Below are 13,490 nucleotides of genomic sequence, written 5' to 3' on the forward strand. Positions count from 1 at the left end.
ATGAATATGGGCGAGTACTACCTGTCGCAGTACGGCGTTCCATCCGACAAGTTTTGGATCTGGACCGGCATCCTGTTCATGATCGTGGCGTACATCTTCTTCATGGTGCTGGGCTGCTACGTGCTCGAATACCACCGATACGAAGCACCCGAGAACATTCAACTGCTCCCGAAGGCTGTGGTGAATGAGAAGGATATGGAGAAGCGAGGTGGTGACTACGTTTTGTCGGAAACCCCTAAAGGCTCGTCCGCTGGTATTCAATGTGAAGGAGGACTACCGGGTGAGGTAGTGGTCAACGTGCCACAACGTGAGAAGAACTTCGTGCCTTGCACGATCGCGTGGAAGGACTTGCGCTATTCGGTACCTTCGCCCCACGACCGCAAGGAGACGTTGCAGTTGCTGAAGGGCATTAACGGATACGCCGAGCCTGGTACGTTGACGGCATTGATGGGGTCCTCCGGTGCTGGAAAGACGACGCTCATGGACGTGATTGCCGGTCGTAAGACTGGCGGCAAGATTGAAGGCAAGATCTACCTCAACGGCTACGAGGCCAGCGACCTGGCGATTCGACGTGCTACGGGGTACTGCGAGCAGATGGACATTCACTCGGAAGGCTCAACGATTCGTGAGTCACTGACGTTCAGCGCGTTCCTGCGTCAGGATAGTTCCGTCCCGAATGAGAAGAAGTACGACTCTGTGAACGAATGCCTCGACCTACTGGACGTGCACGACATCGCCGACCAAATCGTGCGCGGAAGTTCGCAGGAGCAGATGAAGCGACTGACGATTGGTGTCGAGTTGGTGGCCCAGCCGAGTATTTTGTTCCTGGATGAACCGACGAGTGGCTTGGACGCTCACTCCGCCAAGTTGATCATGGATGGTGTACGTAAGGTGGCAGACAGCGGGCGTACTATTGTATGCACTATCCACCAGCCCTCGTCGGATGTGTTCTTCCTGTTCGACCACTTGCTGCTGTCGAGTCGGTGTTTGTCGGTGAACTGGGTGACAAGTGTCACAAGTTGGTGGACTACCTCGAAACGATTCCCGGTACGTCGTCGTGGCCGAAGGACGAGAACCCTGCGTCGTGGATGCTGGAAGTGATTGGCGCTGGAGTGGGTCACCAACCGACCGACGTGACGGACTTCGTGCAGCACTTCATGCAGAGCAAGGAGGCGCAGCATCTGATGGAATGCATGGAGAAGCCTGGTGTGACTCTACTAGCTCCAGATATGCCTGAGTTGGTGTTCACGAAGAAGCGTGGTGCTAGTTCGCTTACGCAGCTGTGGTTCTTGATCCAGCGCTTCATCATCATGTACTGGCGCACGCCGACGTACAACCTGACGCGTTTCATGATTGCTGTCGGGCTTGCTCTCATTTCGGGTCTCGCATACATCAACACGGAGTTCGTGTCGTACCAAGGGATCAATGGCGGTGTGGGTATGGTGTTCATGACGACGCTGTTCATGGGCATCGCGTCGTACACCGGTGTGCTTCCTATTGCAGCGGCCGACCGTGCGGCATTTTATCAGGAGCGCGCATCAGAGACCTTCAATTCGCTGTGGTACTTCATTGCGTCAGCGGTAGCGGAAATCCCTTTCGTGTTCTTCGCGTGTCTGCTGTTCACGGCGATTTTCTACCCGATGGTGGGCTTCCAGTCCTTCGGATCGGGCGTGCTGTACTGGATCCACCTGTCGATGTTCGTGCTTTCTCAAGCGTATCTGGGCCAGCTGCTGATCTTCGCCTTGCCAAGTATCGAGGTGGCTGCTATCATTGGTGTTCTGTTCAACTCGGTGTTTCTGCTGTTCGCCGGCTTCAATCCTCCGTCGTCGTCCATTCCGAGCGGCTACAAGTGGCTGTACAACATCACTCCGCAGCGGTTTACACTCTCGATTTTGTCGGCGCTGGTGTTTTGCGACTGCCCCGATGAGCCGACGTGGAACGAGGCGCTGGGTGTCTACGAAAACGTGGGCTCGAACATCGGTTGCCAGCCCGTGACGGACCTGCCCGTGACGCTCGATCGCATTACCGTGAAGGGCTACGTGGAGTCGGCCTTCAAGTACAAGCACGACGAAATCTGGTCGAATTTTGGCTACGTGTTCGTGGTCTTGAGCATCTTCCTGTCGTTGTCGGCGGTCTCGCTTCGCTACATTAACCACACGCAGAGATAAATGGACCAGCAGGGAGTGGGCACCAAAATGGTACGGTAGCTTGCAAACCGTGTTGAGGGCCAACATCAATACATTGTTTCTGTTTTCCCTTAAGTTGGTTGCAACGTGGCCAACACTGAAAATTTTCATATACGGCAGTATTCGCTGAATACCTAAGCTGCTAGGGACAAAGAGCCTCTGCTGCGATTGCTCAAGTCGATAATGCAATCGCTTTGGTTCGTTGGATGCTTGAGCTGCGATTCACAAGACTCGTCGAAGTTGCGAAGCGTGTGGGATGAGCGTTTGCGGTGCTTGCCGCCGTGTAATTCGTCGCTCGCCCTTTGCTTCTGCTCCACAAGCCAAGTAATCCAGGTTAGGATTTTGATCACAGCAACGTTCGTACAAACTTGTCAGCGCTTAACCATGCGACGCTCGTGAATTTCCTCGATAGGCAGGCCAGCAGAGTCCCAGCCAAAGATCGATCCGTAGTTGTAGTTGAACGAAAAGATTGCTGCAGCCGCGCCGATGACACTGCCAGCCAGGATGTCGCTGTAGTGGTGCCAGTTGTCGATGCAGCGCGTCACGGAGACCCACGCAGCAAGCAGCACTGGCGCGCAGCAGAGGAACAGCATGATGGACCTTTGGCCACCTCGCAGCATGGAGATACTGCGATCCTCGCAATTCAGACGAGATCGACCCAACAGGTAGAGCTGTTCATACATGCACACTACCGTTAGCTCGCCGAGGGTATGACTCACAATACCAGCAGGAGCAACCCACCGTGAGAATGAGCATGGTGGCCCACGCAAAGGAAGCGTGGCCCGACGGGAAGCTCTTGCGGCCTTCCTTCTCTCCGGCTGCGTCCGTACACAAGTTGGTGACTCCGTCCCAAACAGCGTCGTAGTTCCACTTGCACATGTGGTAGAAGCACGGGCGGAAGCGACCCGTCATATTCTTGGTGAACTGCGTGAAGAACTCCGCCAGAGCCATGGACTGGAAGAGGCTCAACAGGAAATCGCGCGCGTCGTGCGCGATGACTCGCACTTGGGAGAACCTTGGCAGGATGAAGTTCACCAAGAGGTTGGTGCCCACGGGCAAGCCGATTCCAAACGCCATCAACGCCCACATCGGCACTAAGAAAGGATGGTTAGTGGTTTATCAAGTACAACAACAGCATAACCATTGGACCTTACCGTGCTCCTTGAGCTTCTTTTCATTCAACGACGGATCGAGTGACCAAGCGAACGCCGTCGAGCTCAGGCGAACTTTAATTCCAGGGATCGGGCGCTCGTTCACTTCGATCTTCGCAAACAGGAGCGCCAAGAGGTAGATGAGGGCGGTGCAGCCGAACTCGAGCACGCGGTACTCCCTCAGGACGCGCGTGACAGCGTTGCCAGGCGGCGCGATGCCTTCGCCTTCCTCGTGTGGAATGTTGACGGAGGTGGCATCGCTTGCAGGTGTTGTATCACTGATATCTAGTGCAGACAGCGAGGAAGACGGAGATCGAGCCATCGACTGGTACGCCGCGACCACTTCGTCGTTCTCGTTGGAGCTCTTGTTGTCGCTTGCTGCCATCGCGCTTCGACTTCTTCAGTACTCGACGGATTCGAGAATAAGGCGGGCAGCCGGTTGAGTGAGGCTGGACTTGGCCAGTTGAACTGCTCTTCAAACACCAAAACGCTGGTCGTAACGAGGAGTCCAACACGACCCCGTCTCAAAAATGATAATGGATACATCCATGGATACTGTATGTACATGCCGTCATCGCTCGTGACGCCAAAAGCCTTTTGGCGTCACGGGCGATTTTGGCAAAAGGTGCCGAGCAATTGGAGTCTCCATGTCTGACGTGAACACGGATGTCGCTTCAACCACGCGTGGGCCCACCATCCAAATGGACACGGTCTCTCTTTTTGTCTTGTAGTGTCTGCGATGACCATGTCCAACAGGTTTTGACCATGTCCAGTAGGTTTACTCGAGGCATTTTCTATGCTGCCGCCGTGCCTTTCCTACTCTCCGTTTGACGTGTCGCCTGCAAACAAGAGTCAGGTATCCGGCGTCTTGTCGAAGACAGCTCAATGTGATCAATAAGTCTTTGCTGCGAGTTTTAATATTAACTTTCAGCTGTCGGCATCCCTCACTTTCTGTGGTTGCTAATTTACACATTCAAAAGACACGATTCAGCACGAGTTACAATCGCCACAGCACGGATTTGCCGGAGTTCGAGTTGTTCAAACGGGATCGACCCAAAAGATAGAGCTATCATAAAGTAGAAATCGCGAAAAAGGCGTTATCGAAGGTAAAATCCGATGGGCCGAAGTGCAAAACGCACCGTTAGAGTTAGCATGCTTGCCCACGAGCTGGATGCGTGGCCCGACGGGAAGCTTCGGCGGCCTTCCTTCTTACCAGACTCGTTGGTACACAAATTGGTAACTCCATCCCACACGACGGCAGCCGCACATGTCGTAGAAACTCAGGCCATGGACTGGAAGAGGGCCAGCGCGAAGTCGCGCGTGTCATGCTCAATAACGCGTACTTGGCAAAGTGTCGGAAGCACGAAATTAATGACGAGGTTGGCTCCAACAGGTAGAGTTATCAGTAGTATGAGGAGAGACCACATGGGTACTGCCAGCATTCATGATTAATTTGACGCGTACTGCAAACTTTGACTCATGAGAAAACGCACTTTCTTCTGGCAGCTTCTGGTGATCAATGGACGAGTCCAGCGCCCATATCACTGTCGTCGAGTTCAGACAAATTCGGACCCCAGGAATGGGGCGTTCATACACGTCGATGGTCGAGCAAACGAATGCCAGCAGGTAGACGATAACGACGCAGCCGAAGTCTAGGACGCTGTAAGCGCTCATCAACACGCCTTGGTTGGTTAGTGTGTGTGGCAACTCGTTGATATTGTGGAAGTCAGTAACGACCGCACCACAGCAAAAGTCAACCACACTAGAAGCATCGAGTACTGTTGAAAAAAAAGTTTCATTTTATGACCTGAAATGAAATTTGCAGATATGACGGCTACTCCCGGCATTGCTGCAGCTCGGTGCTGGAATTCAGAAATGAAAAGCTTCTACGTGTATTTACGTTGACTGCCACTCAATCGTGAAGAGCAAGCTGGAAGTGATCGTGTCTCCTGGTAGAAGAAGTCGTGGGTCACCTTTGTGATCGCTGCAATACGCCAGTTTGAATAACACTCACGTCAGCTCACCATTCAGCAAGAAAAATTCTTACGGTCCGGTCTGCACCTTACCTGGAGACGTTCGTGGATGGTCTCATGAGGTAGTCCAGCATCCTCCCAGCTAAAGATCGATCCATAATGGCTCGCGCCCGCGAAGATTGCCGCTGCAATTCCAATGACGCTGCCGGCCAAGATGTCGCTGTAGTGGTGTCAGTTGTCGATGGATCGTGTGACGCAAATCCACCCCGCTAATAGAAGCGGTAGGCAGCACAGGAACATCGCAAACGTCGTCTTACCACCTCGCAGCATTGTCATGTTGTTCGACCCAATAGAAAGAGCTGTAGTGGTCACCATAGCAAGAGAGTAACATTAGCTACTGACATTGCGAAAGCGTGTTATTGCGAACGACGTTACCGTGAGAACGAGCATGGTTGGCCACGCAAACGAAGCGTGGCCTGACGGGAAGCTCTTGCGACCCTCCTTCTCACCAGACGAAGACGTGCAAAGGTTGGTGACTCCGTCCCAAACCACGTCCTGCTTCCACTGGCACATGCTGTAGAAACACGGGCGGAGGCGGCCTGTGATGTTCTTGATGAACTGCGTCATGAACATCGCCAGAGCAACGGACTGGAAGAGGCTCAGCAGGAAATCGCGCGTGTCGTGAGCGATGACGCGGACCCGGCAGAATGCCGGTAGCGCGTAGTTCACCGCCAGATTGGCCCCGACGGGCAAGCAGACGCCCAACGCCACCAGCAACCAAATCGGTACCTCTTGCGCCAGCTTCGTCTCGTTAATCGCAGGGTCCAGCGCCCAAACTTCCGCTGTGGTGTTCAACCGGACTCGAATTCCAGGAATCGGGCATTCGTAGACGTCGATCGACGCGAACACGTAGGCCAAAGGATAGAGACACAGAGTGCACGCGAATTCCAGCGCGCGGTAGCTGGTAACAAATTGTCTCCACGAACTTTGAGGCGCTGCGGGGTCGCATTCATCCGGGATGTCCACAGTTGTGTCTACCCTCGAGTCTTCATTCACTCGAGTCTTCGACTGCTGCTGAGATTGTGGAGACGGCACCATCGATTCGTATCCTGTCATAACCTGGTTGCTTTGCCCGTCGCGCGGTAAATCGGAAGATGAGAAGATAGGTAACGCTGGACTCGGAGCTATAACCAAAACTTGTGGGTAAAGTTTACCTGCTTACGCGACTTTATGATAACTATGCACGGTGTGGCCTCATCATTACTGGATCATACAGGATCGAGATGCAGAGCTTTATGATTGCGATAAAAAAGACGAAGATCGAAGACCCCAGTCATATTTTACTTGTCATTCCAGGTTTACCTGTTTGTGATACGCCGGTTTTCGTATCCCGTAATATTCAAAAGATTCTGGTCGCGGCAGGGAACGAGTCCCTCCAAACTCCGGTGCTCCGTCTTCTTGTCTTCTGCACCTGCGCAGCTCTCGACGCACTGGAAGTATCCATCATGCCGCTTCGGTACCGCCAACTTGGCACGATTTCCGCTCAAGCGAATGTACGAAAGCGCTGGCAAACGATCAAGAACGCTCGGCCTTTCAGCAAGAAAGTTGCCTTCTAGCCCGAGTCTTTCCAGTCGCTGGAGAGCACCAAACCCGCTAGGAAATTCAGCGTCGAGGCGGTTGTAGTCCAAATTGAGCTCCACGAGGTTCCTCAGTCGGTGGATTTCTTCAGGTAGCGTCTTGATTTGGTTGTGGCTCAAACCAAGACGATTCAACAGTCTCAGCTTGGTGATTTGAACCGGAAATACCGCGAGCTGGTTGTTATCTAGGCGCAGCTCGCGAAGTTGTGGTGGGAACTTCACTTTAGTCGGCAGTGTCTGGAGGCGGTTGTTCTCGAGATACAATGCTTCGAGCGCTGTCAGCAGACAAAGATCAGCCGGCAAAGCGGTGAGCGCGTTCCCCGCAAGACCGAGGACACGAAGCTTGGTGAATGTCGCAATCTCTGCTGGGAGGGTGCCTATGTGGTGGTTAGTGAGCCAGAGCTCTGTGAGGAGGTGGCCTTGCTTCACGTGGTCAACCACCACCGCGGGGAATATGTGGAGTACTGGTGGCTCTGGAGGAGTCAGGTTCTGTCGGGGTAGACTGAGATCGAGCCGCTTGGTTCGAATAGCAGCAGCAAGTCGCTTCTCCACGGTAGATCCACTTGCTGCTAGCTCCTCCTTGAGCGGGTCGTTGGTCTCGAGATGATTCTTCCTGGCTTTCTGGATCTGGTTTCGCTTGGAACTCCCGCGAGGCCGTAAGGTTCCTGCTGATGGGGAGCGGTGCGGACCGGAGGTCGGACTTCCGTGCGAATGCGCATGCGTCGTTGGGTTTGTGCTGTGGTGCGTCTTGGTGGTGGCCATGCTGAGGAGGTGTGCTGGGTAGTTCAAAAATGGAAACGACCGTGCACTTACTCAGCCAGCCTTTTGCTCATTACTAAGTATGCATTAGATTTGCCGCCGTTTGCAGCTATCATACATGCACTCGTGATTCCCAAGAGTTCTCAAGCTGTTAAGCGTATGCTGTTTGATCAATTTATTCTCCATGGATCGACTCCGGGTTCGCGTAGAAGATCTCGACCTCATCATGTGTTGCAGTTCCCTCACCTGAATCGCAGTCCCCCAACATGGCTACATTCTAGCAATACAAATCCCCATACAAAACCTGATGGAACAAAGTGGTGCTAGCATGGCGGCGGGCAAGGTGGGCAAGGGCAAGGGCCGGCGGCTGACGGACAGCGAGCGCATGGACATCATCGCGAGCCTGGAGGACCCGTCGACGCAGCTCTCGCGCGCCGAGTGCGCGCGGCAGTACGGCGTGACGCCCGCGGCCATCAGCAAGCTCATGAAGGTCAGCGGCTCGGTCAAGAAGCGCTACTCGGACGCGGGCGGCGGCGGCGCGCGCGGCAAGCGGCAGCGCGGCGGCTTCTCCAAGAACGTGCCGTTCGAGGACGAGCTCTTCCAGTGGATCTGCAGCGTGCGCGCGCGCAACGTGCCGCTGCTGGTGGCGCACGTGCAGCAGAAGGCCAAGCTGCTGGCCGCCAGGCACAAGATGAAGGACGACTTCAAGGCCTCCAACGGCTGGTACTACCGCTTCTGCGGCCGCTACGGCTTCACGCCGGCCTCGCTGCATGCGGGCGCGCCGGCTGCAGCCCCCGCCGCAGCCTTAGCTCCAGTCTCAGTCCCAGCTCCTCTGCAGACAGGGGTAGAAGGCTCTACCAGGAGAAAGTCGGCGGAGACGACGCAGTGGACCAGGCTGAGGGACACAATAGGGAGGTTCTCCCCCGAGCTCGTCTACACTGTGAGTGAGGCGAGGCTGTTCTACCAGATGCTGCCGGAGGCTGTCGACCCGGCGCGGGATCGCGCTGTTCCTACGGAGACTGTGGAGACTGGAGTTTCTGGAACGTTGCTCGTCCCGGGGAAGATCCCGCACGTGCTGGTGCTCATGTGCACGAACTGCACGGGCACGCACAAGATCCCGCTGCTGGTGGTGGGGAAGGAGAAGACGCCGTCGTGCTTGGAGACTGCTGGAGTGGGGCTGGGCGCGTCGTACCTCAGCCAGCGCGAGGTGTGGTGCGACGACCGCACGTTCCAGCACTGGTGTGAGCGGGTGTTCCTACCAGCTATTAGGCAACGCACGACGCAGCCTGTGCTGCTGGTGGCGGAGAATCCTGGCGGTCGGCTTGGGGAATTCCAGAGAGAGAACATGAAGACGGTCTTTTTGCCGCTGCGAACGGGGGGTGGGGACATGAGCTTGGCCAGCCAGGAGCATGAAGACGTGGCCGCTCAAGCTACTGATGCAAGCTCCTCTGCGCGTGCGCAGATGCTTCAAGGTGAGGTGATCCGTGATCTTAAGCGACGATACAAGGTGGGGCTCTTCCAGGAGAGGCTGAGCTTCTTGGAGAGGTCGCCTGAAGAGAAATACCGACTTATCCAACGCGCCGGCAAGAAACCCGCGGGTGGTGCGGGCGTGGCGCTTGGACGCGTGCCACATATTCATGACGCCGTGAGCTTGTTGGACGAGGCTTGGGCAGCAACTCCTCCGGCGCTGATCAGAAGCAGCTGGCTCAAGTCTCGCCTGGGCAGCAATACGGCTTTCTCACCCGTTGTACCTGTAATGCATCAAGAGGTAAGCGACGACGCCGTGGTGGTGGAACTTTGCTCGATGCTGCACAACACGAAGCTCGTGGATGATATGAACAAATTGGCCAAGGAACTGCGGAGCTGGCTTCATGCTGACGCTGATTCAAGTGAGCGCATGCAGCAAGAGTTGCTGTACGACATTCAGCAGCTTCTTCAAGACGAAGAGGAGCAGCAACAGCAGCAAGGAAGTGGCCAAGGCATCACACAGGACCAACCGCAACAGCAACCAACCGTAGCAGCTACCGTGAATACTGCAAATATCGATTTGAACTCTGCGGAGCTCCGTACTGCTGAGACTCAGCCGTCTCCTGAACCTGCAGTCGACACAGAAGGAGTGCAAAACGAGAAGCGCAAGTCTGTTGAATTCTTACTGAAGGCTCTTGCGAGAGCTGAAGAAGCCTTGGACAATGCTGACGTTGCTGAGTTTTTCGGAGAGGAGGCTGCTGGTCAAGCTACGGAGAGCGTTTCGAGGACATTGCGGCGGCTGCGTCGTATCCAGCGTGGGAAACAATCAGCTCTTGTTGCGGCTGCTGTGAGTGCTGCTGCTACTGGTGATTCTAACGAGACTGGCTTGGGTTTCTCAAGCACACACGACTTCTTTTACGGCAATGCTTCGCTTCGAGGTGCTCCTTAGTTGTGTGGACGCACAGTCCCGTACTGGTAATTGTTCCTGCAATTGTATCGACGTGACCAAGTGTATGGGACGGAATGATGGATTCGAGGGGAATATCACTGTGAATGTACTACGCTGTCTCTCACAAGATCGTGCAGTTATGGGCCTCTTCCTGCTCGTTCGATGCGATCACGTTCTGGACCTTGGTCATTTCACCAGGCTGCCACGAGTGACGACGGCCAAGTACTGGAACCTTGGGCTTGGGAGGAGGTTCTTTTGGAGCCTCCTCTGGGGGAGTGGGTTCGCGTCGAAACATCGTGACAATCGAGCTTCTTCGACCACGAGTGGGAGTTGCGTTCTTGCTCAGGCGTCGTCCGGCCTCCTTGAATTCCTGTTTGAAGCCTGAGGGGAGCGAAGGCATGATTTCGAGGACCCACTTCCAGTACTTTTCCTCTTCCTTCCCTGAATGAGGGAGGATTAGGCGGATGTCGGCCATGCAAACTGGGCAAGCGCTGGGAGTAGTCAAGGAGAACACGGTTAGTATGCATAGTAGGGGGGGGCATTCGAGCTAGCTTGTGTACATACCACCAGTCCGCCGAAGACGAGTAATCCGCTGATATATGGTTCAACTCGATGCAGTCATTGCAGACGCACATGTGCTGGCACGGGAAAAAGACGGAGGTGGGTCTTGTATTGACGCAGTAGACGCAGAGGGTGTCGGCCGGATATTTTCCGTCAGGGCGACGCGTGAATGGCCGCAGTTGGCGAAAGTCTCTCACAAGTTCCAAGTAGTTTTTGGTGAGCGGTACCCCGTTCTGTTTCTGGATGACTGCCGACTGTGAACGCTGGCGCAACGTTTTACCGATCAGAGGCGGGACAGCCTTCTGCTGGCTGGCATCGGTGTTTGGCTGCTGCTGTGGGGGGTCTTCAGTGCCGGTGGATGCTACAGCAGCTTGAGATGGACTTCCGTCAACCACACCATCCGCTGAGGTCACTTGGGCCTCAGATGCTTCGCCGTTGAATGCTGCTTGGAGATACTTGTCTGATTGCAAATCTGCTACAGGTGTAGCGGGAATGTGACTGTCTTCTTCTTCTTCGGATGAGTATACGCCGCCTTCCTCATCCGAGATCGAAGCGTTGGTAGGTGGTGCTTGGGCAGGTTCTGCGTAGTCGTCAGAGGCGGTTGGGACGACAGTCGCGGAGGTGATGCCGCGAGGCATTTCTCCGCCAAAGCAGTAGCCTGGACGGAGCGAAGCTCAAATGACTCTGCTGATGTATAACGCTATGACCAAGCCAGACCAGAACAGCGAGCGTCGCGTGACTAGCTGCTCAACGCTCTGGGCCAAGACTCCCGGGTCTTAACTCTTGGCCCAAGTCAGGAATAGTCGAGTTATTTTGGCCATGAAGCGAAGCGAAGCCAAGTTGATCCCGAGCAACGAACTTGATGGTCGCATCAGTTAAGTTTACCAGTTTACTCGAGCAAAAAATCCGGCTGTGAAATTGCAGGCTTTATCTTTCTTTCGCTTAGTGAAAGAAATACGCTTGGAAGCTGGAAATGGAAGTCTCAACAAGTTCGAGCTTGGCTTTATTCCTCGTACGAAACGCAGCCAGCATTTGGCAGCGGACCTCCGTGGCTACAAGATCAAGCAGCTCTCCCGTTTTCTCCCAGCGTCGAGCTTATATGCAGATCGTCTTCTGGCGTTTGAAGGCTCCCAAGAACGTCGGCGATTGGGCTCCTTTGAAGCTTGAGCTTTCTTGTCGGGTCGGATGGGGTGATCGCCCCAATAGTCGAAACTCGCCTCTCCAATACCGAGTTGTCGCTTATCATCTGGACGGCGTTCTTGAAATTCTTCGTGAACTGTGACGGCAAACGTGGCTTGGTTGCGAGTACCCACTTCCAGTACGCGTCCTCCTCGTTGCCTGTGTGTGGCAGGATGAGACCGATGTCTGCTGAGCAGACTGGACACACGCTGGGGATGCAAGAGCGGTTAGCGTCGCACAAACAACGCAATTGATGCACCAAGGCTTACCATCGCTCCAGATTCAGGGAACACTCCGGTGACATGTCGTTCGTGCTGATGCAGGTGTTGCAGACACACATGTGCTGACACGGGAAGAAGACGGATGTTGGCTTCGATTCGTTGCACAACACACAAGTGATTTCGGAGGAATACGAGCCGTCCGGACATCGAGCGAAAGGCTGAAGATGCTTGAAAGTGGTTGCGAGTGCTCTGTAGTTGTTCACGAGCTTAAATCCACCTCGGTCAGTCAGCTCCACGTTGTGTGGCATTCCGGTACCGTGCGAAATGGGAAGTGGGAAAGGCTTTGGAGGAGATGATTGCTGCTTTGGAGACTCGTCGGTGTCTGGAGTAGTGGATGCTTCTGTCGTGCTGTCTTGGTTTCCATCTGCAAGTTGAGGGGCTACCTCAGCTTCCGCGTGGACGAGGGGCTCAGGAGTAGCGACCACTTCTTCTTTGTTTGGTACCGCATTACAGTCGATGGTAGTGCCCGACAAGTTTTCATCTTCACACGCGGTTGGCACCACGGTTGCAGACGTGAATGACTTCCGAGACATGCCAAAGTCAGAGCTTCTTGCCGGGCGAAGTGGTGTGGAGATCAGGACAATGTTAAAGTGAGCGAGGCATCATAGTACAAGTTGCTGAAGAACCAGTTCATTAGCAACTTTGCTATTAATGGGGATCCAAAGATGGCAAACTTCGTCGCAGTCTGGTCGCACGCACGGCGTCTGAGTCATCGATCTTGCCAAAACCACACCCAGAACAAACCAAACCAAACCAAACCTCGGCCAGTTCAAACCAAACCAAAATTACCAGCAAACCAGGTTTGGATCGGTTTCATGGTTTAAACGCGTTTCATTTTGTAACTCCAAACCAAGCACCGAACTGCTCGAGATGGCGGCGGCGACGACGCGGCGAGCAGGCTCCACGAGCCACGTGTGGGGCTACGTGATCGTCTTGGCGGCGGCCTTGGCGTTCATTACATCCATGTAATACTGCAGCTTTAACTGTTTGGGCATTGCTCTTCAATCGCTCCCCCTCATAGTAAACGCCACTTCAAATATGCTCACAGGTACGTCATGGTCTTCTCCAAGAAGAAAGATCAAAAGAGGCTGGTGTTCGTCTGCGTGAGCAACGACGAAGTTTGTGCGCACACCGATGGCCTGCTTCTGTTTGCACTTTCAAGACGAAGTGGTTCCGTCTCTAAAGCTTCCTTAAGTTCCGCCGATACGTTAGGTCGCGTTCACAAATTGGCTACTGCAAGCTCGGGATAAATAGGCTATCTGCATAAGTTTCCTTAGTATACAGTGCATTAATTTATTGAACAGTAAAAATTATCCTTGTTACAGGTTAGTGACTTCTCGATAAGAA

General features: G+C 54.3%; 5 protein-coding genes across 5 annotated transcripts; 1 reads left to right on the top strand and 4 right to left on the bottom strand.

Moving 5' to 3' along the window:
* Nucleotides 1–2,557: 2,557 nt before the first annotated feature.
* Nucleotides 2,558–6,408, bottom strand: PHYSODRAFT_487047 (hypothetical protein; the record flags this gene model as incomplete). The annotated part of the gene is made up of 3 exons (XM_009522841.1): nucleotides 2,558–2,857; nucleotides 2,928–3,140; nucleotides 5,956–6,408. 3 exons carry the CDS (start codon nucleotides 6,406–6,408, stop codon nucleotides 2,558–2,560), a joined length of 966 nt encoding a protein of 321 aa, XP_009521136.1.
* A 437-nt stretch (nucleotides 6,409–6,845) lies between these two features.
* Nucleotides 6,846–7,403, bottom strand: PHYSODRAFT_392073 (hypothetical protein; the record flags this gene model as incomplete). The annotated part of the gene is made up of 1 exon (XM_009522842.1): nucleotides 6,846–7,403. A coding segment is annotated over one exon (558 nt), but the record flags the coding sequence as incomplete, so codon positions are not given.
* A 787-nt stretch (nucleotides 7,404–8,190) lies between these two features.
* Nucleotides 8,191–10,122, top strand: PHYSODRAFT_481623 (hypothetical protein; the record flags this gene model as incomplete). The annotated part of the gene is made up of 3 exons (XM_009522843.1): nucleotides 8,191–8,913; nucleotides 9,229–9,315; nucleotides 9,370–10,122. 3 exons carry the CDS (start codon nucleotides 8,191–8,193, stop codon nucleotides 10,120–10,122), a joined length of 1,563 nt encoding a protein of 520 aa, XP_009521138.1.
* Nucleotides 10,123–10,313: 191 nt separating this feature from the next.
* On the bottom strand, nucleotides 10,314–11,321 carry PHYSODRAFT_297349 (hypothetical protein; the record flags this gene model as incomplete). Its single annotated transcript, XM_009522844.1, has 1 exon — nucleotides 10,314–11,321. One exon carries the CDS (start codon nucleotides 11,319–11,321, stop codon nucleotides 10,314–10,316), a length of 1,008 nt encoding a protein of 335 aa, XP_009521139.1.
* Nucleotides 11,322–11,743: 422 nt separating this feature from the next.
* PHYSODRAFT_297350 (hypothetical protein) lies at nucleotides 11,744–12,676 on the bottom strand (the record flags this gene model as incomplete). Its single annotated transcript, XM_009522845.1, has 3 exons — nucleotides 11,744–12,071; nucleotides 12,132–12,176; nucleotides 12,201–12,676. 3 exons carry the CDS (start codon nucleotides 12,674–12,676, stop codon nucleotides 11,744–11,746), a joined length of 849 nt encoding a protein of 282 aa, XP_009521140.1.
* Between the last annotated feature and the right edge of the window lie 814 nt (nucleotides 12,677–13,490).

The sequence above is a fragment of the Phytophthora sojae genome (assembly GCF_000149755.1).
Source record: "Phytophthora sojae unplaced genomic scaffold PHYSOscaffold_2, whole genome shotgun sequence".
NCBI lineage: Eukaryota > Oomycota > Peronosporomycetes > Peronosporales > Peronosporaceae > Phytophthora > Phytophthora sojae.